The sequence below is a fragment of the Alosa alosa genome, chromosome 1 (genome assembly GCF_017589495.1).
Source record: "Alosa alosa isolate M-15738 ecotype Scorff River chromosome 1, AALO_Geno_1.1, whole genome shotgun sequence".
In the NCBI taxonomy this organism is placed as follows: Eukaryota; Metazoa; Chordata; class Actinopteri; order Clupeiformes; family Clupeidae; genus Alosa; species Alosa alosa.
The window spans coordinates 17422062-17449080 of NC_063189.1; the positions used below are offsets into that span (position 1 = coordinate 17422062).

Consider the following 27019-nt stretch of genomic DNA (forward strand, 5'->3'; position numbering starts at 1 on the left):
TTTAATTGATCAAATTTCACATTCCTTAATTCTGTTGCTTTACAGGCTCTAGATTATTCAATCTGTCATATCTAGGCCTATTTAGCCTATAATTCAGCCTAGCAACCCCAATAATGTAGCCTAAGCCATGTAAAAAAGAAGGTGACAAACAGACGATGTTCCTTCAATCTGTGGAGAAATAGGCCGAATGACATTCGCTGGCAAGCCGCAGTAAAGTGTTTTCACTCACACCCAAAAACAATGCTAATTGAGTGAATACGTGTACAAAGTTCACGCTTAAATGTATTCAAATTTCACTCAGCGCCGTCCAATGATAACTCTTCTGACATTGTCTGGCGTCAAAAATATTTGACAGCCGCTCCTATTGGCCACGTATCCGGTTTACGAATTGGGGAGTACTAAGCGCCACATCCCTTTCAAGATTTCTGCATGGTTCATCTTCGCAGCGGTTTTGCAGGTTTGTAAAATATAATATGTAATTCATTGTCTTTATGGTCTTTGATAGAACCCACGGGGTGGTTTCAGCTAAAGTGGCATTGACGTAAGTTGAATTGGGAATGAAATTGACAAGCTGTCTACGACGACTGGTAGAGAAAGTAGAGAACAGATATGTTGTAACCGATTTTTAAAATGTAGTGTTGGGCTATATGGTAGTGTTTGTTAAAGATGTGCAACTTTGTACTATTTTTCCGCTCGACTATGGCAGAGATGTTACTGTGGAGGTTGGCCGGTCCGCTATTGCTGTAAAAATAACGGTAGGCTACTTCACCAAATAAATTTAGAAACCACTGCTTGCATAGCCTACAGTAATAAGACGTTCTCATTCTGAAGCACTGAGGCTAGCCTACTACCACCCGGATGCCCCCACCTCCCCAACGTTCTAGTCTGCAGTGCAGGCATGATGCAAAACCAATGTCGCGTAGCCTACTCTGTCCATCATCGCCAATGGTCTTTTCTGCGAATGTGTGTTTATGGAGTTCTGTGTTACATTCATGATTTCACACTCGTGCGAGCTTTGGCCGCGCTGCCCAAGCCATCAGACAAAGCCCCCAAGAACAAGCACGGAAAAGGGGTGGCGACATTGTTGGTGTGTGACACTCAACTTTGTTTGGAAACGGTTGTCATCGTGCTGGGCTCGCAGCACGCTTTGAAAAGAGCATTGGAGTGACACCATTGTCAGTTAATTAGCTAATATTTCAACGAGCTTAAAAAGGGTTACAATATGTCCATTGTTGTGTGGCATCCCGCCTTGTCGTTTCACGAGGACTGCGTGCTGCTCCCTTGCTTGTCGCACGAGTGTACTAATTGATGAGCGACAAGCTATAACTAAATTAATGCTGCAGGATCTACCGAATGTCACATTCTTTTAAGGTCGAGCCTTTGTTGAAGATCCCATTCTCAACAGAGTGTTGTAGGTGAATTGAGACAGGGGAACACTGTTTCCATTGCTAATTTTAATTAATATATTAGTAGATGCAGGCTAATGTAGCTAATGTCAGTAAGCAGTAGAGGACCATTCATTTTATAGGTGACAATTGCCCTGGACCTCTCAGGAGAGACTCAGACATTGCAGCCGATACCAGAGTTTTTGCTTGGAGCAGTGATGAATGTCCAACCCACACATCCCCCCAACTTGAGAATATACCTCAGGGTACCATTTACAGTACTAGGGCTGAAGTTATTTTCAAGCCACAAGATCACTATGTCCTCTGTCTTCAGGTGTCCCTATGTATCAAAGCCTCTAACTTCTGGCACAAATCTGTTAGTGGTTTAGGGGGCCTCTTGCAGCAAGGTCAGCAGCTTTCACAATCTGAAGTACTTTGAAGTGAGACTTTTGTGTAAGCCCTATGTGTCAGCAAATTACCCAGTTCTCCATGAGAATAATGCAGCAACAGGGCAACCCTCAAACTGACCATTACATTGATTCATTCAATTCAGAGAGAGGATAGTGCTTTTGTTTGGTTGGTTTTTGTCTCTCGGGCCAGACCAAATGGACGCACCCAGTGCCCAAGTGCACATGTGCTCTTTCTGGGTTCCCTGGTCATCTCTGCAGCCTCAGTCAGGCAACAAGAATTTGGAGAATGTTGGCAGCATAGCAGTTTCAAGCAAGTACACCCTTTTTCTTCTACGGGCCTGTCCTGGTGTTCCAGACTCGCCACCATCATTACTAGTTCAGGGGGAAAACAGTTGCCTTGTCTATTCCTTTCCATTGTGGCTGTATTTTCCAGCAGATTCTGTCATTTATTTGTGGAATATGAAGCAGTTTGGCCATGTTGTTTTCCCTTGAATTTCATGATCTTGTACAAAGTTTTACATGAATCACTGAATTTGATGATCTTGCACCAACTGATCTTAAATTTTGGTCTCTCTGAAGAGGTTGACATGACCAAGGTCAGATTCACTCTTGCCTGTCTAAATAAGTAAACATATTGTTGTATTTACTGTGTACTGTAGTTCAGTTCTTAAAGGCAGCAGCAGTCTCTTGGGGCAAATGCTAAATGCACTCACATGGTTTAGTTGGCATGACGACCCACCCTACAGTACTTTGTTCCAATTTCAGGATGCACTAACCAGTGTACTGCTAATGTATGAAAGATGATGGCTCGATTCTATCTTGTGTCCGATACTTCTGAACAGCACTAACTCAGCAAGGGACCTCACCACCTTATCTGCTAATACTGCAGAAATTGGGCCCAAGTATTTCTAGTATTTCCACAGTCATTTCTGGCTCCACCCCAAATATCATCTCTTCTTCAGGCACCCAATCCCAGTGTTGGATTAAGATGAAAACAAATTCTACCTGCACCTTGGCAACAAAGGCCTTCCTCCTCCCATATCATATGTACACATATCCTGTCATGTGATACTGGTTTCATGGAAACTATTCGCTACTTGACACTCCATGTCCTCCAGAGGAAAGAAAAGGGAGGATAGGATTGGGGGGAGGGGCCTGGTGAAGTCAAATAGTTTCAGCATGTTTAAGGTATGGAATTGCCTTCAGGGTTTCTGTCTCTCACAAAACCCCAGCTCAGCTGCATCCACGCTCTCTATAACGCTGCCTCTACCGCTAAGAGTCTCCTCTGGCAGCTTTCGCCACCAGAGGAACAGGAAATTAGTTGAGCTCACTGATTTGTTCCACAGGCATTTTGTCTGCAGTGGTTCAACATATGAGCCTGATATATTTACGCAAAATGTGTGACTTTTTTATGTTGAATCATGGATTGTGTGTGTGTGTGTGTGTGTGTGTGTACTATTGAATGCACTGTTGAGCATACATGCCCCATCCCTCCCTTCCTAACCTTTTACTCCCCGTCATCCCTGAACACACACTGGAACACAAACACACACAAGCTCAGAAGCGCACTCATGTTGTGCCTCTTGTACCTAAATGGCTCTCTAAAACCTTTGACCGCTCTTCTTTGCCGAATCTGACATTAGACAATCAAAGAGGGAGACATGGGGAGACACACTACAGCATCCCTTATAGCTGTGGTTCTCAAAGTGGGGTCTGCGACCTATAGCCAAGAAACTTTTCCTTGGAACCAAAAAAATTCGAGAACCCCTGCCTAATAGCACTCCTCACTAAAGGCTTTCATGGTCTTATCACGTCCATCAACCCCTCCCCTGAGGAACTGACTGATTTACTGTAATTTCAACAGTGACCGCTGATGTCCATTGAAGGACTCCATGAGTGCAGCACATCCTCCTGATCTCTGGCTTTTTCCAGGAGTGAAACAGACCTCTGACCAGTTGGTTCAGACAGGAGTGTTGATGTCTGAGTAGGAAATGGAGGTTTACCAGCTGTTTTCTGTTTGGCCTTTTCCTCTGTCACTCTGAGTGTTATTATTACACACACTGCCTCCCCCCTTCTTAGTGTCTTGTTTTCCCTCATCTATTTCTCTCTCTCTCTCTCTCTCTGCCCCTCCTCTCTCCTTCGCTCCTCTCTCTGTGGATCTGGACGGAGGCCAGTGGGCAGCTGACAGACTGCTGTTTGTTATGGAGAGGGGAGGGAGGTTACTGTCGGCCACAGGCCCCTGCCTTGCCCTTAGGTCAGACCATCACAGCCCTGTTTACTAAACATCACCCCATGTTATTGTGTGTGTGTGTGTGTGATAATGTATAAGGGATCTGTCCTGGTTTTGTGAATGAAGGCTATCCTTGTATGCTTGTGTGCATGTGAGACCTCTTGCATCATTCTCTTTTCAAGGGAATGATGACTGCTTGATGTGCGGATGAGGATTTGTGTGTGTTTCTATGTGAGCATAGTGAGTGAGTGTCAAACTCACAAACAGACAGGAAGTCAGCCTCCTGACAGACAGTAGGAAGAGGTGGCTGCCAGAACAGACCACACAAAACGAGAGAGAGAGAGAGAGAGAGGCCTTAGCCTTAAGTAGGTCAAGGGTCAAGGAACACCATAACACCAAACCATTCAGTCACAACTGACATGCTAAATTGGCAAGGTTAAAATTGTAAGTAAAACATAACTTGCAGAGAATGCTGTTTCTGATCTAACCTCCACTGAACAATCAACACATAGGTGTATTGGTTTTCATACTGCACAAACTGATATCTAACCTAACCAAGTGTTATAATCTTATATTAAGATAAAATATACTTACTTTGAGCTTTCTCATAAAATGATTTGACTCAAAATAAGTCCAAATCTTCTTAAATTAAGACATAAAACAAGTAAATGTATATGTCCATGGGGTAAGTAAATTTACTTAACCCATGGTATTCTGGCATTCCAGGCAGAGAGAGATGGAAAGTAAGATTGAAAGAGAGAAAAACTAAAGATGAACTAGGAAGGTGAACAATGAACACGAGTCCTCCTTTCTTTTTCTCTCCCACAGTTTCCCTTTCTCCCGGTCTGAGAGCTTCATGTCCTCTCTGGTGTGTTAAGGATTTTAGAGGAGTATTAGAGGACAGCAATATACCCCGAAGCAGCTATTTGTGATGATGAAGGTTCAGCATTGCATAAGACGACCTGAATTCCATGAGGTCTTTTGACTAACATTTGGCAAAGATTAGTGATTTAAAGGAGAATTCCGGTGTGATGTTGACCTAAAGTGTATTGAAACATGATACCGAGTGTGAACGTATGTCTCATAGCCCATCTCGGCTTGTCCCCTGCACTCCAAAATCTGGCGCTAGTTAGCCGATGCTACCAACAGCTTTTTCAATAGTGGTGCCTGGCATCGGGCTAGCCATGCAAATAAATCACTGTTTTACACCCATTTACGAGGCTCAATGTATCTCCACACTTCATTGGTAGACTTCCGAGGGCCCCGACATTTAAAACGAGACATTGAGAACTTTGAAAAAGCACTGGTAGTTTACTTACAAGACGATTTATACAGACAGTATCTTCACGAAGTTTAGCGTTTGCAGCCATCTTGAATTTAGTCACGATAAGTCGAGCAACGAGTAAGAATGAACAGGTATGATAAGGGATCAGATTCCAAAAATAATTCCGTGGAAATGCATGTATTCCAGTTGCTGCTACTGGAAGAAACTGGAATGGAGTGCAGGGGACAAGCCGAGATGGGCTATGAGACATACGTTCACACTCGGTATCATGTTTCAATACACTTTAGGTCAATATCACACCGGAATTCTCCTTTAAGACATTGTTACGGTCAAGACACATGGGTCTATCTGCCAAAGATAAACTGTGCTTTTTCATCCTCACTATTGTCATTTTTGTCATACATGTAAGTGCAAGTTGTTTCATCATTAGATAATGTTCCTACATCTCTTTGGACCTCTTACATACACATACTCAGTTGTGGGGATTGTAGTCATGTGTCTGTAGTAAGACAACACTTTGACCTTCGCCCTATATTCCCTCTGTCCACACACTCATTCAACACACAGACCACAGACACATCCCCCCAAGTGGGATTGGGATGCCGCACGCTAGTAGTATTTTGACCTTATCTCATGGGTCAACGGGTGCGTTAGCCAAGGCTGCTATAGTCCAGACAATGGCAGTCAGGCAAACAGCTTTTTCTTCCAGAAAGGGGAGTGAGAGAGAAAGATGGATTGCAGAATTGGGTGGGAGACAGAGGGGAGACGGAGGGGTTGAGATCGAGGGACTCGGTGAGTATAGGAAATGGAGATGGAGGAGATTAATGAGAGGTCACTGTGAGTGTGGGTGTGTGTGTGTGTGTGTGTGTGTGTGTGTGTGTGTGTGTGTGTGTGTGGGGGGGTCATTTCAGGCAGTGAGAGATAGAAAGTAAGACTGAAAGAGAGAAAAACTAACAATGAACTAGGAAGGTGAACAATGAACATGAACTTTTTGCATCATGAAAGAGCACGAGGACATGCAGGCGATGGAGAGCCCAGGAGAGGGTGAAGGAGTACCTAGGATGAAGGAGTACCCTAGGTGATCAACGTGGAGACGATAGTGTATCAGGATGAAGGAGTACCCTAAGTGCTCAACATGGAGGTGATGGTGTATCAGGATGAAGGAGTACCCTAAGTGCTCAACGTGGAGACGATAGTGTATCAGGATGAAGGAGTACCCTAGGTGATCAACGTGGAGGTGATAGTGTATCAGGGTGAAGGAGTACCCTAGGTGCTCAACGTGAAGATGATCGTGTATCAGGGTGACGTGAATGCACCTCTCTTCTCCGAGCCAGCAATCACTAGGTCTGTGCACAGCAATGCAAACCTAAAGTCAATATTTCTTGTCAATAACACAAGTGTCTGTGTCAATAACCCATGATGGCACTCACACCAGATCGATCAGCCGTGTATACCTGGCCTCTGATTGCAATTCTTCATCAATACTTAAACAGATAATCTCAGAATAGAACATAAGGCTATAATGAGGAGAGTAAACACCTTCATTGTGTCCATCATTGTGCACAGCTCCCCAGAGGTGTGGTCTCTGGATGGCTCTTGTGTATGGAAACACACCTCTCGGCTATGGATAGGTCTTCACTGCTTGGCAACCTGGCTGTTTGCATTAGTCTTTCACATTACATTAGATAACATTTGTGCATCATCAGGTACAGTATTCTGTTTGTTTATTCAACACAATTAAACGTATTAGGAGCCTCCCTTGGAATACACATCAGATGAGGTACAACGCAACACGTTCACAGATCATATTCATTTCCTGATTACTGTTAAGATGGGAAGGTCTTTGAAGGTTTCGGTATTGATGTCTTGCCTCCTGAATGTCAATACTATTAAAAAGTGAGACTGTGACCTTGACATTGCCATTACTCTTTTTGAGCCATTAAGAAAGCCAAAACCAGTTGGCCTACCCAGCAATGGGCCAGCTTACAGCAGCGTGTTAGTCAGTGGTAATGTTTGAGCGGGGATGAAGGCATTGAAGTCAGCAATAAAGGCAACTTAGAGGCTGATGGTTAAAAGGCCTCTTGTGTGGGATTAGGAGTAGATCTGTTTTTTTCGGAGCTCTGTTGGGCCCTTGGTGCTAATCCAGCCTGCTCGGTGTTGTGCTAATGAGTGTGTAAGGTCAACAAGCCTCCAGCCCACCTCTGACACACACACACACAGATTCTAAATTGACAATCCCACCAGGTCACAGCATTGTATAATCTAGGATGGGCAACTCAGGGCGGCCGCGGATCAATTTTCAAATGTCATTAAAATGTTGGTCTTGTTTCAGGGTTTTTTTTACCACATCTGAACCGGGTCCTCATTGTAACTTATTACACGGCTCTTCATAATGCTGCAGAATGCTCCATTCACTTGAATGGGCCTTCCCAACGTTCAGTGGTCTGCTAATTCTCAATAACAGACCGTTGCTAAGTATAACAGACCGCTGTCAAGGAAAATGGGCTTTGTGCTTCTATTTCACGTCTTTCATATCCCTACGCAAGGACTGGAACTTCATTCAAATATGAAAGCAGACGGTTAATCAGCTGTGTTCTAAAGAATGTCTCCGCTGCGCGTCGGGGTCCAGTTCGCCCTGTCGGGACTTATTTTCAAAATAATAACCGCCGTTCTATACATTATCCCTTACGTGTAGACTCTAGGAGCCATATTTGATTTGATCTGAGCTTCTTCAAGGCTGTTCTGTGGGTTCTGCCATGTGTCACATACACAGCTGGAGCGTTTTCTCAACTAAACAACTTCTGCTCCTCTCCCCTCCCCTCCCTCACGTTTTTCCAGAGCTTTCTGTTTGGAGGGCACCAGGTTTTATTTAGCTCACTATCGTACCATTCTTTCCAGATCTGTCTATTCTGCCCTGTCCTCGGTTACTTTTCGCCACCTTTGGAAACCATTTTGTCCATTCCAGTGACTATACAGCCGCTGGTCCATAGCAGCCTTCATGGCTCACTCTCACTACTCTGTATCTCATGTCATTCTGTCTATGTGTTCTCTGTCATATATGTAGCTTGGTCTGTCTCACTTATGGTTAATGCTCCATATCCTGTATATTCTTCCTCAATTCACTTATCTTCTCCTTTTATCTTTTGCTGCCCCCCTCCCCCATTGTGTGTGTGCGTGTGTGTGCATGCCTGCTTGGATGACCAGTGTGGGGCGACTGGTAGGGCAGCTCTGTCATTGGCTCCTACCCGCTGCAAGCCAAGTATGGAGGGTCTCAGCAGCAGGCTTGGGGGGTTACCTTTCGCCTGGAAACCTCCAAGAGCCTACCCATGTGACCCATGAGGCATGTCTCTCTGAGGACCAGCTGACAGACTCTAATACACCACACACACACACACACACACTTATAGTCACACTGAGACGCTTTCTAGCACTTTCTTACACACACATATGTAACACATCCTTGCACAGTCATGGCTGTACTAGTGGGACGCTGGACACATAAAAGCCATGGTGTGTAAGAAGGGGTAAGGGGGTAGTTTGGATGAGAACGTTGTTGACAGAGAGAGAGAAATGTGTATGAACAGTGTGTCCCTGCCACCCTCTACCCACATAATCCAGCCCTGTAGTGGATAAGGACCACTTCCCTGTTTGCCCATGTGAGTGTGGCCAAGGTGGTCAGAGTTAGACCAGTGTTAAAGTTGGGTAAACACATGCGCTGGAACCCCTGGCAGTTCCTTCCTCGGTATTATCACCTAGCAGGCAGCGTGGCAGTCTTATCGCAGATGGGCCCCAACACACAGTGGAATGGCTCACCTGCGGTCCTGTTTGACTGAGATTACAGGTGTAGTTCATTAACCTGTCTGCACCCGAGGTTCCGCTCTAGCCAGATGGCAGAGATTGGTCGTTACACTGAGGTGCCTTGGACCTCTAAGTCCGGCGGGCTGTACATCCTGGATACTGCCAATACTATGTGCAATTCATGCAGATAAAAATGGCAAATCTCTCTGTCATGATCTCCCCCTCTCTCTCTTTCTTTCTCTCTCTCTCTCTCTCTCTCTCTCTCTCTCTCTTATTTAGAGAGGCAGAGAAGAGTGGAAGTGAGAGGGAGGGAGCATGAGAGTGGCGAGAGAGAGAGAGAGAGACTCACATGCTCATGTTGCTGTTTGGGAGGGGGGTGTGCCTTGCTATTCATAGTCGTGAGAAGCGGAGTGGGCTCTGCCACCGGCCACTGGGCTCTGTTCTCCAGTCTCCTCCTGCTGCTGCTGCCGACACGGTTTCTCTCTCGCAGTGATTACACACTCAAGCTCAGGATTCTATCTGTCCGCTGCTTTTTCTCTCATCGGGGCTTCGTTGGACGCACACAGGGTCATTGGACATTTGAAGTAAGAATGCTGTTTCGTCACGTCTTCTGTCGGTAGGAGGCTAGTTTGCTTGACCATTTCCAGTTCCACTTTCTAGAAGATTTTCTTCTAGTACTATTACTTGTTGTGCTGATGAAATTCAACCACTGAGCTTTTACAGATTCTGTGGTTTCCTGCCTCAACCATCTTTATTTTGACTCATTTTGCTCATGTAAGCAGTAAGCACTACTTGGGCCTACTGGAGGCTAGACTGACATTCTTGTTGGCTCTGCTTTCTGAATCAGCCACCCTCAACTGCTTTTCGGGAGTTTTCAGTCTGGATTTGTGGTTTCAGTGAGCTGTGAAACTGTGAGTGTTTGGATCAGGTCAAGGGTAAATTGACCAGTGTACTGAGAAATACTGGTGAGGGAGGAGAACCTAATTAGTGAGAAGAGTCCACTGGACTTCTGTTTTCATCTACAGTACTGTGTTACTTTGAAAAGGATCTTATAATATAAGAAATCTTAAATGCTCTAGTTGGAAAAGGATTGGATGACGTCAGTACTTTTTACTACTTTCATTTACAAGAGATGTTTTTCAAACCCATTTTGTAAACCGTTTTTATTTTTTGGTAGGTTGGTAATTCATAGGTAATTCATATGAAAGCCTCTTTCACTATTAAACTCAGACAATAACAAAGTGATTGGAAGTAGTCTTTATGGTAGACAATTGTTCATTGAATAATTAATGTGTTAGGCTTTTGAGTAGACATCCTTTCAGCAATTGGCTTTACTAAAGAGGTGAAAGTACTGCTGAAGATCTGCCCCCTGTTCTGTTCATTATTCAGTAATCTGTACCTCAATATATTAAATGATAGAAATGAACGTGTATTATTTATTGAATAGATGAAGGACCAATTAACCTTGTAATTTGTTTAAACTGCCGTCAATTGTAACTTGCCTCTGATGCATGGTGTAACACTTCACAGAACAACACTTAACAGCTAGGGGTGAAAATCAAACATAGGTGAAAAAGCAGTTGTGTTTCTGTGGCCATTATGGGATTTCTAAACCAATACAGAGACAATGCTGATTTTAAGCATCAGTCCCTCTTGTAATAAGAAATGTCCTGAGTAAAAGCGACTCATATAGTTCTAGTGATCATCTTGTTTGACCAGTAAAGTTAGTTCAAGTTAGTGGCCACTGGCCAGACTCCCAGTGTGTCCCTCCACTCCTGCCCTCCAGGTCAGGGAGTGGCACAGCAGGGGCAGGAAAGGCAGCCGTGTTTGTCATGAAAGGAAACAGAGTAAACTCCAGAAAACGGTTAAGCAATGAGTCATGATGGCTTTAGGAAATAGGGAGCCTCCGAGGCACTACTTCAGTGTCCCTATGAGCCTGCAGGGTTTTTTTTTGTGGGTCATCCCCAGTCCCAGCTGCCTCTCTGCCCTGCCCTGTCCTGTCCTGCTTGCCCTGTCCCTCAAGGTTTTAGTGTTTGCTTACAGCTGTGGTATATGGAAGTAGGAAGTAGGAAGTTTGCTCTGTTTTAGAACATTCTAGAAAAATCAGAGAACAGATACACAGTTATTTGTGTATGGTAAGTTAATAGTAAATAAATCTCTACTACCTCCTACCTATTCATTCCTCTTCCTTCCTCTTCCTCCCTTCCTTCCTCTTCCTTCTGTGTCTTATTCTCATCCTTTCCTTTTGTCTCCCTCTTTCTCTCCTTCAGATAGTGCAGAGACGCCATGCAGGCCCAGGACCTCCTGAGACAGCTGCGGATGCCCGAGATCAGTGACGTGCGGGAGTATGTGCGCAGCTTGCCCGCCAACACGCTCATGGGCATGGGAGCCCTGGCAGCCGTCACCACCTACTGGTACGCCACACGGCCCAAAGCCCTCAAGCCGCCCTGTGACCTCGCCATGCAGTCCATCGAGGTGCCGGTAAGTAACCAGGCGAAGGGAAAAGGGGAGGAGGTGCAAGGTGGTCAAGTCCCTAACCTACATCTAGCACTGGTGCTTATCACAGAGAGTGAGCTTTTCTGAATCAGGGGTCTGTGAACTTGACGTTTTGCAGGCTTTCATACAAGTTAAGTATTTAAATATCTAAAAATCAAAATCTACTTGCCATTTGTATTATTATTATTATTATTATTTTGCCAAATACCTTATACACTGTTGTGGAAGACGGTCAGCACAGAAATGGGGTTTGCTGTGCTGTTATTAATGTGCTTCTTGTCATCCATATTATTTTGGAGTCTTTGCTGAGGTTGTAGTTGGTTGAATAGTGCCCTGAATCTATCAATCCTGACAGTGAAGGATGGAAAGTTAAAGACCACGTGAGGGGATTGTAAGAGAGAATGTGGCACTTACGGCGGTCGTGATCTGATCAGCCAGCTCTACAACCCCACTGCCTCCTTAGTGGCCCGACCTTCCAAAGGAGCACTCAAAAGGGTTTTGTCTTCTGTAAAATAGGCCGGTGTCGGTGGTAGACAGGCAAGTAATTGGCCGATGAGCAGTAATGAGGAAACTGAATACTGCCTTGAAAATGAGAGGCGTTGCTTGTTTTGTAAGCTTGTTGTTTCACTTTACTGGGCAGACTATAGTAATCCCATCAGTGTGTTTCTGCTTGCATAAGCCATAGTTAAGTCATTAGTTGGGGCAGATAGTGGACAAATGTGGTGATGTACTAAAGAAATGTATAAAACATTGAGTGGGTATGCGTCCCCAGTTACAAAGGAGTGTTGGAGTGTTAGTCCTCATGCCTTCTAAAGCACCAGACAGTTACATTTCATGTGTAGCATTTATTACACAGTTTGCAGTGATCACTGAATTCATTCATTAGTTAATGAACACTGCACACTCAGCCTCAGGAAAAGTGTGTGTGTGTGTGTGTGTGTGTGTGTGAGAGTTCTACTGTCAGATAAGATTAGGGTGCAGCGTGAGTGTGTCTGGCACCTGTGTTTTGTTGACGCTCCTCTATCCCTGGAGGACACTGTCTAAAGCTTCAGATGAGGCAGTGATCCCGTCTGTCTCTCCTCTTCGGTTTACCAGTACTTCACAGGGTTGAGACATGTCAACTTCAGTTTTGGTCAGCCCTCTTGTCACCTCCATAGGGTGGGAATAGGCTGGCAAGCCCATATATGATATTCATTACCCATTCAGTAGTATTTGGATTGTAAATGGAAACTTTGACTTCAGGCTAAACAAAACCAAGCTATCCTATTCACATTTTTCCTATTCAAGTGAATGAGGAGGCAACGTTTCCTGTTACTTACATTACAGGAAAAGGCGGGATATATCTAGACAACTGCCATGTTGGTGTTACAAACAAATTCCAGTCAGCTATGAAGCTATGACCTGTGTTACATAACTGCAGATTTCATCACTAACCACGGTTTCATATTGCCATCCATATTGCCCTAAATCTTCTCCTTATGGCTGTCTTTTCCAGTATTAAATGTGCTGAATATTATATTGCCCATTTAGACTTTCTAGGGTTCTTTTCGATTTTTAGGATCGAGTTGGGTGACTGTTATGATAATGTTACCTGTGTTTAAATGTTTAAACACCTCCAGTAGGTACTGCTTGTATGGCTGTTCCAGGTGTTCCTGAACGAGCCTGATTATTTCAGGTAGAACCACGGTTCCCACCCGACTGCATCTCACTATCCCTCTATCACTGAGGCTGGAGATGTCATTCTGTCTGTGGGTGAGACAATATAATTATTATGAATTGCTCTCATAATATTAGCATGAATATAAAACGTGAGGCAAGTGTGTGACTCTGATAGTGTGTTGAGGGGGACAGAGTGAGAGGGTGTGTGTGAAAGAGACAATAGCTAAAAAATCTACAGGTTAAATATGGACTATAGGCTACAGCTGCTCTCGCCATTGAGCCTCTGGCCTACTTTTAACAACAGTCTGCTCCTCTGAGCCAACAGCACATACCTACAGACCGCATCTGCTATGTGCCTGGACTTGTAACTGTGTGTGTGTGGGTGGGTGTTTGTGTGTGTGTGTGTGTGTTTTGTGTGTGTGTGTGTGTTTCCATACATGTTGGTGCCGGTGTGTGGGTGTCTGGATGCCTAGATCGAGCTTGGATAGAGATTGTGTGTGTGTGTGTGTGTGTGCTCCTCTAGTGGTGTAAGTGGGCGTCTGACTTAATGTCTTCTGAAAGCTTGTAGGCGTGCTACTGTTCTGTATGTGTCTTGTTAGACAACTGCTTCCCTACAACAAAAGAAGTCTGTTGTTTTTTGGTGGTACAGTAGAACTTGACCTTAGTGAGATTTGTTCCCCTAAAACAAGCGCACACAAAAACAATCTTTGTGTTCCTTTTGTTCTGCTTGGTGTTGTCTTTGTCTTGGGCGACAATGCCCACTCTGAGAGCTGGCCTGGTCCTCCCTGCGCTGTTTGTCCAGCCCTCTCATTTTCTGTGTTGCTTGGGGTCATATAGCCACGTTGTTGTATGCATATATCCATTGTGGAGCAAACTCCTGATTGAATGACTTATCTCTCCCTCTTGTTTTCTCTCTCTCTCTCTCTCTCTTTCTCTTTATTTCACTTCTATCTTCTCTGAGAAGTATTTTTCTTTGCCCTGTTCCAAGAGCCTCATCTCCAATCCTAACACACTGTGTTAAAGAAAGGAAAGCATTATTACCTTTTTACGGTCCACAGACATGTGTGTCCTTTTGAATGGGAATGAAAGGGGTGGGGAGATGGTCTCCGGAAGTAGGGTGTGTGTGGGTGTGCGCGTGTGTGTGTGTTGGGAGGTAGTGGAATCATGGCGGAGGCCGCTGGCTGCGGTCCCAGAAGTGTTTGGTGGTGACAGATGCAGGGCAGTGGCAGCTGCTGCAGAGCTGACCTGATGTAGGGACTGGGGGATCACTCCCGGTGACACACGGACCAGAGGGCCAGAACACGGCGGGCCTGCAGGTGGAGGAGAGCAGAAGAGGAGCCACATAGATACACATAGAGACTTCAAAACTATATATACTGTATAGGCTCAGAGGCATACATACACACTAGCTGAAATAATAAACATTTGCTGACAGAAACAAACTTAATCTTGACCATGCACAGGAGAAAGCTAAAATGAAATCTGTACATAGTCAGATAGGCAAACACAGAGGTGAAGATATTCTGACGTTCTCTCCATAGATCAATATAAAGATCAATATAGTGGATACACACACACACACACACACACACACACACACACACTTATATACACAGTACTTGCATATTCAAACTGCTCACAGGTACTCACAGGCATCTCTTCATTAAATAAAAAATGTACAACATTATGCTCAAGTATGGAATTATCAGGCACACCCATTCACATATGCAGAGGAGCTTATTGCGCCTTGGCTAGTTGTGCTTTTTGCTTGACTCCTTTAACTGCACTAACATCACAAGGGAAAGGCCATCTGTGTTGTTTCACCGACGTTGTGTCCAATTGATTCCTTTGCCGCCCAGTCACTGAGCAGATGACATCAGCCCCGCTCCCCTGCTGATCAGAAACAGATGATGGAGTCATCTGCACCGGACCTGTTGCAGTCACAGTGTTATGCAAAAACTCAGACCGCTCCAAAACAGGCGATCTGTGGCGTCCAATCACAAACTGTAGCTGTCGGCTATTAGTCAAGTTCCTCTTATGGGTCTATCACAAGACCTGCTCCTCAAAGCACAGTTGTCATGGAGACAGACAGACTCTCTCTCTCTCTCTCTCTCTCTCTCTCTCTCTGTGTCTCTCCATGGGGGAGGGGGGGAATGGGTGGCATGGCAACTGCTTGTCTGTCAGAGGTTATTGCTTGAGGTGTTCTGGCATTGTTGCGTCATTAAATGGACGCCAAAACACCTGCAGTTGTCGTGAGTTTGTGGTAGGGTGTGCTGCTGCGGTGTGTGGACTTGTGAGATGTGACCGTGTTAGGCTGACCGGGCTAATAGCTGGATTGGACCTCACCTGAGATGACCTAGTTAATTTAACCCAGGAGGACATTATAGAAGAAGGTTATGGCAGGAATTTAGTGGAGTTTGCACTTAGACAATATACTTGCAAACGGTTTCATGTTGATGTTGAAAAAGGTTACCGTAGATCAGAACTAGACCAACCAGACAAGAACCAGCAACTCACACATACTGACACAACATGTGCACAGTGTGTGTGTGTGTGTGTGTGTGTGTGTGTGTGTGTGTGTGTGTGTGTGAGTGTGTGCGTGTATGTGTACATTGCCACAGGAAGCGAGAGTGACTTATTTCCTGTTTAAAGCATCCAGTCTGGTATGTGCCCCTTAAAGGTTTTTAGTAAGCATGACTTAGTGGCTTTTGAAAGACTATTTGGCATGTACTGTTACTATATGGTGCTGGTCCATGCATTCATGAATGTGTCGAATTACTGTTCTATCTAACTAGTATTGTTTAAAACTAGTTGTGACAGCTCCATATTATTAAGTGTTGTTCAATGTTATTACAATACATCAATTTGATTTTAGTTTGGTGGGACCAACTGAAGGCCAACTGAAACTCAACCCATCAGTGAGAGCCATCCATTACAATTCTTCACAGTAACTATGAGTATATATTCAGTGCAGAGCCTAATCAGGGATTCATCAATCCACCTCCTCTGAGCACATATTGCTGCTGCAGTCTATGGTTCCTGGAGCCTGTTAGAAGTTTTCATTTCTTCATCCTTTCTGTTCCTTAGATTCACACTATCGTGACGACATGCATAGACCATTATGCCATCACATTCTACCTGGGGCGAGACACTATTCACAGACATGTGCATGTTTGTGTTGGCAGGGAGACGAGCATGTCAGACGCTCTGTTCTACTGGATGAGGGCAAAGAATTGATGACTTGTTACTATGAAGACGCACGCACGATGTACGAAGTGTTCACACGAGGAGTGAGGGTATCTAGTAAGTAGAACTTACATTTTGAACCATTAAGAATTATTCACTCTCATGAGAACACCTTATTATTTGAAGTATTTATACTCATCACTTTATCAGGCTGCCTTAATCAAATATTACAGAGGTCCATAGATCTTTCTCCAGAGTTTGAAAGTCTCAAGTGGAAGAAAATAATGGGTAAAATGCCTCTGTTTTCCTCCAGATAATGGGCCTTGCCTGGGTTCCAGAAAACCCAACCAGCCTTATGAATGGCTCTCCTATAAGGAGGTAAAGTCTTGTCCATACCTTGTCCATACAGTAGCCGCTGTCAGGTGAGTCACTGAATGCCCCTAACACAGTGTCCTCTCCATGTCTCACCTGTGCAGGTACAAGAGATGGCTGAGAATATAGGCTCTGCGCTCGTCCACAGAGGTCACTCACAGAGTGGGGACAGTAATGTCGGCATCTTTGCGCAAAATCGGCCAGAGGTGAGGGCTGACTGCAAGTCATAGGTTTAGCAGGCGTTCTGCTATGCCAGCTGAGTTTTCTTGTGACGTTTACATGAGGTGTCTAGATGAGAGCGCATTTAGACATGCCAGACATTAACATCCAGTTACTATGGGAAATAACCGAAATGTAATGAACTCCTAGACTGTATAAAATAGAGAGAACCTCAACCAGTGAATATATTAAAGACTGAACCACATTCACATGGCAGACATGGCATTAGACCGTAGTTGTGACACATGACATATTTGTGGTCTAGTGTCCAGCTGCTGTGTCATGTGATTGCTGTGTCATGTGATCGAAGAAATAATGGTATGGACCTGTGACTTGCACTCTGTAGTCATCTGACCTAATGTTGTTCCTCTGCAGTGGACGATTTCAGAGCTGGCGTGCTACACATACTCCCTGGTAGCCGTTCCCCTCTACGACACACTGGGCACAGAGGCGATTGACTACATCATTGAGAAGGGTAGGTCTGTAGAGGGATTTTAAGACACAACCAACTGGTATGAAGTATTAAGACTGACAGATCTGCGTGTTCTGTAAGCAACCAACGTTTTTTTTAACCAAGGTTGTTCTGGGATGAGATGTTATGCATGCCTCAATTCTAGCTAATTAAGAATGAAATAACTCTCTCAGAACAAATTATGTAAACTCAGGACAAACATTTGTCTCTGCTCAAGAGGAATTCATTTAAATGTGTTATATCAATAGACAGTAATCACATTTAGCAATACTTCCCCAATAAGATCACCATGTCTCGACCTGAAGCCAGTATTAGTATTTCTCATTCACACAGTATGTAAGACCCCCTGACACCCAAACACATCCTCTTACTGTTGACCCATCCCTTTCCAATCTCTCACTAGCCCGTGTGCCATAGGAACCTTTTTAACACGACCTGATTGATTTTTTTTTTTTTTTTTTCAATTAGGAGAATTTGTATTTGAATTTCAAATTTAGAACTAATATGAAATCATGTCATCAGTTTCAACCAGGCCTCCAAATAGAGGATGGGGATAGTCAGATAGAAATATCTTTTTTTTTTTTTTTTTTGCCCACCACCACCCCCCCTCTTCGGAGGACAACTTTATTTTTATTTAAGTAACATATTTTTCAAAGTGCAAATACAATTGTCCTACCTCACCACGTGAATTGAAACATAAAAACACATGAAACGCAATAAGGTAACGTAGACAAGTGAGACAGATAGACAGACAAACAAACAGACATACAGACAGACAGACACGCAGACAGACATACAGACAGATAGACACGCAGAGGGACAGGACGATGACAGCTGACAGGATGGGACTCAGTTTTTTTGTAATTGAATGGAAAGGTCTGTGAGTGGTCACGGTAAAGGGCTTTGGTAACATGCTATGTTTGGGTGTTGCTAGTGTGTGTCTATATGTAAAGTGGTGAATGTAGGGGGGAAAGGAGGAAATAAGGTTAAATAAAATAAATTAAGTTTAATCAATCAATTGATTAATTAATCAAACAATCAACAAATCAAATCAATCAAACAAATAGACAGATAGATAAAGACAGAGAAGGGGGCAAGGAAAAGGGGGGAGAGTTTGGGGTTATGGTTTTGTTGAATTTAAAAATGATAGAAAGGGAGACCAGGTGTTTTCAAAGGCTGACATTTGCTTCTCTCTATGTGCATGATGTTTTCTATTGTAATATATTCTGTGATTGAAGTTTTTCCAGATAGAAATATCCTGACCATAACTACAGGATAAAAAACACCTCCCGCTTTTGCCTTGTGTAACACAAATGCCTTTTCTCCAGCCTCCATCTCCACGGTCATCTGTGATGTGGCTGACAAGGCACGTCTGATCCTGGACTGCGTATCGAGCCGCAAGCACACCGTCCGCACCATCGCACTGATGGAGGCCTTCGATAGCGAGCTGGTGTCCCGTGGACAGACCTGTGGCATTGAGATCCTCAGCCTCAAGGACCTAGTGGTGAGGGGCGGCCCGTCAAATGACCTCTGTGAGATCTCCAGAGACGTCGTTACCTAACTTCCCCAATTCAAGATCTGTCACTCAGCACTGATATTGGCTTTCCTTTTTAATACAGGGTGGAGTGCAGCAGTTGCTAATTCTGCAGTTCTTTCAGCACCTACTTTATTAAAAACAAGCTCATTTCCAAGTCCACTTGAAACAAGCTCATTTCAAGTCCACTTGAAAACATACTTTAATTATGACTGGCATGAGGACAATGCCTCTCAGTATTAAAACGAGATACATTAAGTGTAGATACGCTGGAAATAGTAGTTGCATTAACAAACCTTTTTGCTGTGATGTTTTAAATGATTGTGAAGCTTGTATTACTTAGCAGTGCATCACATCCACAGCTTTCTCTTACACACTCCTCAAAACTGTGCACCAGTTACTTAGCAACCACTAGTCTTTGATGGCAGCTCCGATTGTGGTTTCTCGCAGACATAATCAGGTAATTGATTGTTTCCCCAAGCTGGGAGACATTTAGACTCTCTGGCCTGAAAAGGTGCTTTCCAGCCAGCAATGTTCTTTTCCATGTGAACTGTATTTAAAGTGTTCTCTCCACCATTTAGTCCAACAGATTTCACATGTGTGCGTTTCCTCTGCATTCTCTCCCTAGGTACTGGGCAAGGCCAACCAGAAGAAGCCTCTGGTGAGTAGGCCGGCTGCAAGCAGCCCATAGCACTGCTCTGCATATGGGACCCATTAAGGTCCAGCTCTAACTTGTCTTTATGTCGCTCCTCTCCACAGCCCCCGAAACCCGAGGATCTGGCCATAATCTGCTTCACCAGTGGAACTACAGGTAATCCAATATGTGCTCTCTGTCTGTCTGTCTGTCTGTCTCACACAGTGAAAGACATAGCTAGCATTGTGTGTGAGTGGAAGATGTGTGAAATAGAAGGTAGACATTCACTTCTGGTTTAGGAAGCAAAGACATAAAACACCCTTTTACAACCAGAACTGCTCCACTTGATCATTGGCTTCCTCCCACCATTGCTCACTCACACACTCCCAACTCATGTTCAAAGACCACATGCTCAAGAAGTCACACACAAACAATCAAGCATTTAACAATGTCTCTGTCCCTCCTAAACTCCGCTACACTGTCGAATGCTTCCCCTGATAACTGAGTTTGGCTTGAGCTCAGAGGTAATCTGAACCGCTGCTTCTTCCTCCCTTGTGCAGGAAACCCGAAGGGCGGCATGCTCACGCACGGAAACGTGGTGGCCAACTGTGCTGCTTTCATTAGAGTCACAGAGGTGAGCTCAACTCGTTGCACCAACACTCCGCTAATGCTTAGCCTCTGCACCAACACTCCGCTAATGCCTAGCCTCTGGGGTAGAGAGAAAATCTTCATTTACAATGATACAGATTTTCTAAAGGGCCTCTAATCAGTTACACTTGTTTTTTATAGAAGCATATTAGTGTGTAGTCATACATAATTCTGACTGGGAGGACATGTCATGGGCATGGTTATGCACAAAGTCAGTTATGTAAATAAGTAGTTGCATTCGCACCACTGCTGTTAAAGTGGAAAAGAGCTTACTATAAGTTACAGCACACATGTAACTCCTGCAATGGCAGCATAAACCAGAAAATGCATCAAGCTGACTGAATGACTGTACTGATAATGATGATGATGATGATGATTATGATGATGATGATCAGTTGAAATACATTCCTCCTTTCTGAAAGAGCGTCATCACTGGCCTGGAATCAATGGGGGTTTTGTACGTGACGGGAAGACCAGGCCTCCTCTTATCACATCGACATGCATCCTCTCAACTCATTACTCTCTCAGTCCTGTCCACTAGCTACATGCACAACCACAAACAAGCACACACACACACCCACACACAAACACACACAGCATCCTCTTCTCAATGCCTTCTTTTATGTAGGGAGGTCCATCCAGACCACCGGCCGTGGCTATCTGTATGCCTCCCAGCTTGCCCCTGAGTCTCTGTTGTCTTGCTGTGGGGAAAAACAAACAAAACAACAAATGGCTCCAGCAAAGGCTATCAAACAGTTATCAGGAAATGAGGCGTGAGGGAGAGAGGGGTCCTTACCCTCATCCTCCTACATCCTCATTGTTGGCAAAATAGCTTTTTCTTTTTAAAGGAAAGATAAAACATGGGAGCCATTCACTCACTGCTTTGAATGGAGTTGCTGCTTTTTATGTCTTTTCTCTCTCATCATTTTCCACCTCCTCCTTTTATCTTGCCGCAGTCAGGCCTTGTCCTCTTTTGTGCTCAGTCACATACTCATACACTCATTCTCTCCTCTCCTTTCCTCTTCTCTTTTCTCTTCTCTCTTCTCCTCTCCTCTACACATTGTTGACTCTCCCGTTGTCTTTCTCTCCTCTCCATTTCCTGTCTGCTTCCTGGTTCTGCGGTGTGCCCTCTGGGTTAGGGTGTATTGAGGCCCTCCAATCAGGACGTTCTCATCTCCTTCCTGCCTCTGGCTCACATGTTTGAGAGGGTGGTGGAGGTAGGCCTCCAGTTTGACGGCATGTCTTCGCTTGCGGTGTGGCTGTGTGTGTTTTCTTGTGTGTCTCCTCCAGGTGCACAGCATGCTGAACCAGAGTGACATTCACATGTCCTATTTGCCTCTAGCTCACATGTTTGAGAGAGTGGTAGAGGTATGTGCTTTTTTCCCAAGTATATTTATAACAACTATCTGTAAAATGTTTTAGTTAATTGGTGTGAGCTGATTCTAACCTTTGAATGAAACATTGGCATGCTGCTTCTATACAAACCATTTATCTGGTCCTTTTTAGCTATAATGACACTTGATTAGTGTGTGATTGTGCAGTTCACACAGTGTATGTGTAAATATCCAGATGTAAATCTTGTTCCCAATCAGCATGTATTTGCTCCTCATTGTCCTTTGGCTTAATGACCAGGGAGTCATCCTTATCCACGGGGCACGGATCGGCTACTTCCAGGGGGACATTCGGCTGCTGATGGACGACCTGAAGACCCTGCAGCCAACCGTATTCCCTGTAGTGCCCCGTCTGCTCAACCGGATGTTCGACAAAGTGGGTGACCCTTGAAGCCACGATTCAGATCATGTGAATACAGAAAATGACAGACGTATAAATAAGTTGCTCCTTAGCCTAGTTGAGATGAACAAACAGCAACAGACTATGCTAAATCTGCACAGATTTTGAGAATTTCTTTATATGTCGCAATCCTGATATATTAATATATTATGTTGAATCATGGATTGTTTGTGTGTGCGTGTGTGTATCAGATATTTGGGCAGGCCAACACTCCACTGAAGAGGTGGCTGCTGGACTTTGCCTCCAGGAGGAAGGAGGCAGAGATGAAGAGTGGAGTGGTCAGGAAGGACAGCATGTGGGATACGCTCATTTTCAGCAAAGTCCAGGTAGACTGGTAGTCAACAAAATGACTCTGGACCATGATAATAGCCTAGAGAAATCCACAGGAAATGCTTTAAAAATCAAGTAAACCATGTCCTTGTCAAGATGATGATAATGATTTCTGTAGGGCTGTATAGGCAATAAGTGATTTAAGCCTGTTTTACATCACCAGTTTAAATCCCTCATGCCTCCCTCTCTGCTGCCCTCCTCAGGCCAGTCTGGGTGGTCGGGTGCGTCTCATGATCACTGGAGCCGCTCCGGTATCTCCCACGGTCCTCACATTCCTGCGCGCCGCCCTCGGGTGCCAGGTGAGCATGGCCCAGCGCTTATATCCCCAGAGAACTCTGAGAAAAGCAGGCCCCATTGTTTATCAGGCGGATATTGAAACCAGATTACTGAAAATTAGGCCAGTTGATTGATCCTTTACGCCTCTTTTGCCCCTGGCCTGCCAAATCCTAATTCTTTACCCCTCTTGACTATTATAGACACCATTTGGAGTCTGGCTTCAACACTAATGCTTGTTTGTGAATAAATGTGTTTGTATAGGGTCACTTTGCTGGCCTGACGCCGTCATACTCAATTTTAGTCTGGATTTGAGTCGTATACTGCTCCATTGGGACGTGATTATGGGGCATGTTTCAACCGATACAGGGGGGGAAAATGCCTCTGCACTCAATTGGATAGACCAATCAGAGCAACAAAATAGCTTACCGTGAAATTGAATCCTGTAGGAAGAACACTCAAACCATCCTTCTTCTCCACAAATGCATTGTTTTCTGGTCGTTTTGTATTTGTTTGTTATTTTTTGTTTTAGTTATTGCGCTGTCAATATAATTTTGTGGGCGGGGCTAAATTCGGGCTGGCTTTCCTGGCTATTACTCTGCTAAAATGGAATAAAACAATGACACACTTCTGAAGGTCTAATTAAAAAAACATAGAAGATATATAAAAATATGGAAAACATTTATAAAAACCATCTCTGTCACGTCTGTGAATAGTGACAAACCTGACCCCTTGTTTGATGATTCAGTTCTCTGAATCATGCTGCATCATGACAACATCTGTCAGGAGATGTGTTTGAGCTCTCTGATGGTATGTGTTCTCCCTCTGCCAGTTCTATGAAGGTTATGGCCAGACTGAATGCACTGCAGGATGCTCCATGTCCATACCTGGTGACTGGACAGCAGGTATGGACACAGGAAATGTATTTGTGTGTCTGTTTGTGTGTGTGAGTGAGAGAGAGAGAGAGAGAGAGAGAATGAGAATGAGTGAGTGTTTGCATCTGACATATTTGATCACATCCAAGTCATGTGCAGGAACAGTGTACACTCTGATACGTACAGTATAGTGTTGTAAAGAAAGCCCTGTATCTGATTCTGCAGGTCATGTGGGTGCACCTCTGCCTTGCAACCTGATTAAGCTTGTGGATATCTCTGAGATGAACTACCTAGCAGCCAAAGGAGAGGGAGAGGTGAGAGACATCATTAAAAGGATTCTCATGTGACGTTTGAATGTGTACATGCATCTGCTTAAGTGTATATGTGTGTGTGTGTGTTTCTGTGCCTCTAGGTGTGTGTTAAAGGACCAAACGTGTTCCAGGGTTACCTGAATGACCCAGAGAAGACTGCTGAGGCAATAGATAAAGATGGCTGGCTTCATACAGGCGACATTGGCAAATGGCTACCGGTGAGGCAAACAGTGTCAACATCACCCTAGTCTGTTTCAATACTGCCAGTGCCACTTGCTAGTTTCTCATAATCTAATCTCTCTGACCATTATGGAAATTAGTTAGTGTATGCATTTTTGTTTTGTTAAATCCTTTACCCCAGTTAGTTATAGTGCCAAGATCATGGGATCGTCACAGTTCAGAAGTTAATGTAATGACTGAATTTCAGTAGCCTTTCCATGCTTGTAATACACTATCCCAAATAAAAGTGCACAGCTCACAGCCTGCCTTTGTTCTTCTGTGCTGCAGAATGGCACTCTGAAAATCATCGACAGGAAGAAACACATCTTTAAGCTGGCCCAAGGGGAGTACATTGCCCCCGAGAAGATCGAAAACATCTACACCCGCAGCGACCCCGTGGCCCAGATATTTGTGCATGGAGACAGTCTTCAGGTGAGCCGCAGCAGGATGACTGGTGTGGGTGGATGAGCCTGGTCTGCTCATGTAGTCATAGAACAGCTTGAGAACTGATGGTCTTTTTTCCATACACAGGCTTGTCTTGTGGGCGTTGTCGTGCCAGATCCTGATTTTCTGCCTGGGTGGGCAAAAAAGAGGGGTATCGAGGGCTCATACACCGAGATGTGCAAGAACAAGGTGAACGACCACATGCACACACACACTCACAAATCATGATATCCTTTATAGTGATCAGTGCTGTGCATCATCAATAGCATTAGGAACTTACTGTCTAGTCTACCATACATTCTGTTTCACACTTCCTTTCTGAGACATTTTGTGAGTCAGCCTTACTGATTTGAGATTAGCTAAATCCACAGACGTCTGATGCCTACTATGTTTCCGTGCAGGATCTGAAGAACGCCATACTGGAGGACATTGTCCGGTTGGGCAAAGAAGGGGGCCTTAAGTCCTTTGAGCAGGTGACTTGCCCGAAGCAAAACTGGGATAGATTGATAGTCAATTTTTTAATTGTCCTTTGCAAGACTGATTATTGATATTCCACATTAAATAGCATACAAGCTTCATCGTGTAGTCAGGTACTCTCTGAGACTGATGGCTTGGCAGCCTGAATCTCTTTTTTAAGAGTTTTTTTTTTAAAGTTTTAAGCCCCTTAAGCTTTGGTATGACAGTGTGTGTCTTTTCGTGTGTTTGTGTTTGTGTGTGTGACCAGGTAAGGGACATTGCACTACACCCAGAGATGTTCTCTGTCCAAAACGGCCTGCTGACTCCGACGTTGAAGGCCAAGAGGACGGAGCTGAAGAACCACTTCAGAGAGCAGATTGACCAACTCTATGCCCGCATCAAAATGTGACCCCACTTTACCACACAAGGAGGAGGAAGAAGACATGTTGGAAAAGAGAAGTGTGCAACCAAAACAGACAAAAAGGGCCACACTCAAACAGAAGCCATAGCCTGACTCCTGTTGTGTATGTCTATCACATGGACACCAGTGACCAAGCATCAGATGACCTGCACCATCTCAATGAATAATCTACTAGTAATCACGATAATTTCAATCTGAGTAACACAAAGAGCGTTTTTTGGGGGCTTTCAAGTATCCTGGTCTGTATGCTGATGATAAGCACCCAGCTTGCTGTTTTAACAGACAATGGATAACCTTATGCCTTAGCCATGTGGGACAAAGCTCCACACATGTTCAAAGTCAGTGGCAAAGCCTCCAGCCTTAGAGTGACCATCTCCCATCAACCCCACGCCTCACCCTCAGTCCTCTCAGGAGAAGGGGTTTGTGACCCGGACTCAGCACCGCCATGCTGAAGACTTCAGTAAGAATGTGACATGGGAGTGAATTTGAAGAAAGACATATCCGTTTGTTACAAGAATCATGCATTTCAGTTGAGAAGTTATTGTGTATATAGCTATCTATTTAAATGTTCTATGTTGTTTTTGAGCTATTTATGAAAGATCTGGATGTAAAGATGTAAAAGTCATAGACAGATCAGGTATAGGGTGAACAGCTGAACGCAGAGCAGGCATAGAAGAGGCACCAAACGGTGATTTTTACTCTTATGCGTTCAGTTTATGATGCCGAGGTTCTGTTGACTTTTAAATGTACACAAATTCCTCGTAGCATCCATATCCTCATTAGCCTGACGAGCCAGACCCACATTAAAATGTAGGGTCTGGACACTGACCGTTCGCAGTGCTCAGTCCGAGGGGCGGGATAATCGGTTGTCTTTCAAATTCCCTCTGCACGCAATAGGCCAGCGGAGCTAGTTGGCCAGTTCAAACTTTTGCCAACTTAATAAAAGCTTAACTCGTGTCACACTGTTCGCCACTAGCAACATCCATCTTATTTGTTTTCAAGTAGCAGGGAATTCAAGTCAAACCGTTGCAACTCTGCCATCAATCATTATGTTAAGCCCACCTAACGACTCTATATACGATTTGATTGGCCTGATAGAAGTTTAATTTTTCGAGCTCACAAGCCAACGGAGAGTTGCTAGACTAGCCCTGGCAGCAAATCTAATTTGCTGCTGCTAGGGTGCGTCTAGATTTCTAGGCTATATCCTCATACCAACAATTTCTTTATACCTGGCACTTCAGGTGATTCATTTGGGGAATTTAGTGTCAATAGTAAACAAGTCATAAGTATGCAAAATTCAAGTTAAGTTCAATGGATTACTTAAGACTCTGATCATAAGACTCTGATCTCTGATAGATGTAGTCCTCTTTTCAACAGGACTTCAGAATAGAATTATAATAACCTTTCCCTTCAAAGGAATGTGATCATATTTACTAGACTGTAAATGTGACCAGCACTAATATTAGATGGCTGCTCAGTAGTATTAGCACTATCTGTTCTCTTGTGCCTGTAATGTCCAGTCTCCAAGTGACCTTCAAAGACTATCTAAATTATTGAGGCGTAAGTGACCC

At 44.2% G+C, this 27019-nt stretch overlaps 1 protein-coding gene across 4 annotated transcripts; it reads left to right on the forward strand.

Moving 5' to 3' along the window:
* The first annotated feature begins 381 nt into the window (after nt 1–381).
* acsl1a (acyl-CoA synthetase long chain family member 1a) lies at nt 382–26037 on the forward strand. 4 transcript variants are annotated; one of them, XM_048245371.1, is made up of 21 exons: nt 382–457; nt 11379–11589; nt 16449–16566; nt 16763–16827; nt 16926–17027; nt 17416–17515; nt 18841–19016; nt 19675–19707; nt 19806–19857; nt 20241–20314; nt 21468–21545; nt 21961–22095; nt 22311–22445; nt 22653–22748; nt 23555–23627; nt 23823–23911; nt 24010–24126; nt 24416–24559; nt 24659–24760; nt 24973–25044; nt 25296–26037. In XM_048245371.1, the coding sequence occupies exons 2-21, from the start codon at nt 11395–11397 to the stop codon at nt 25434–25436; spliced, it is 2097 nt and encodes a 698-aa protein (XP_048101328.1). In that variant the 5' UTR covers nt 382–457; nt 11379–11394; the 3' UTR covers nt 25437–26037. The 4 variants fall into 4 exon arrangements, with proteins under 4 accessions (XP_048101328.1, XP_048101337.1, XP_048101320.1 ...); XM_048245380.1 differs by lacking the exon at nt 382–457 and adding an exon at nt 9425–9724; XM_048245363.1 differs by lacking the exons at nt 382–457; nt 21468–21545 and adding exons at nt 9425–9692; nt 21619–21696.
* Nucleotides 26038–27019: the final 982 nt, after the last annotated feature.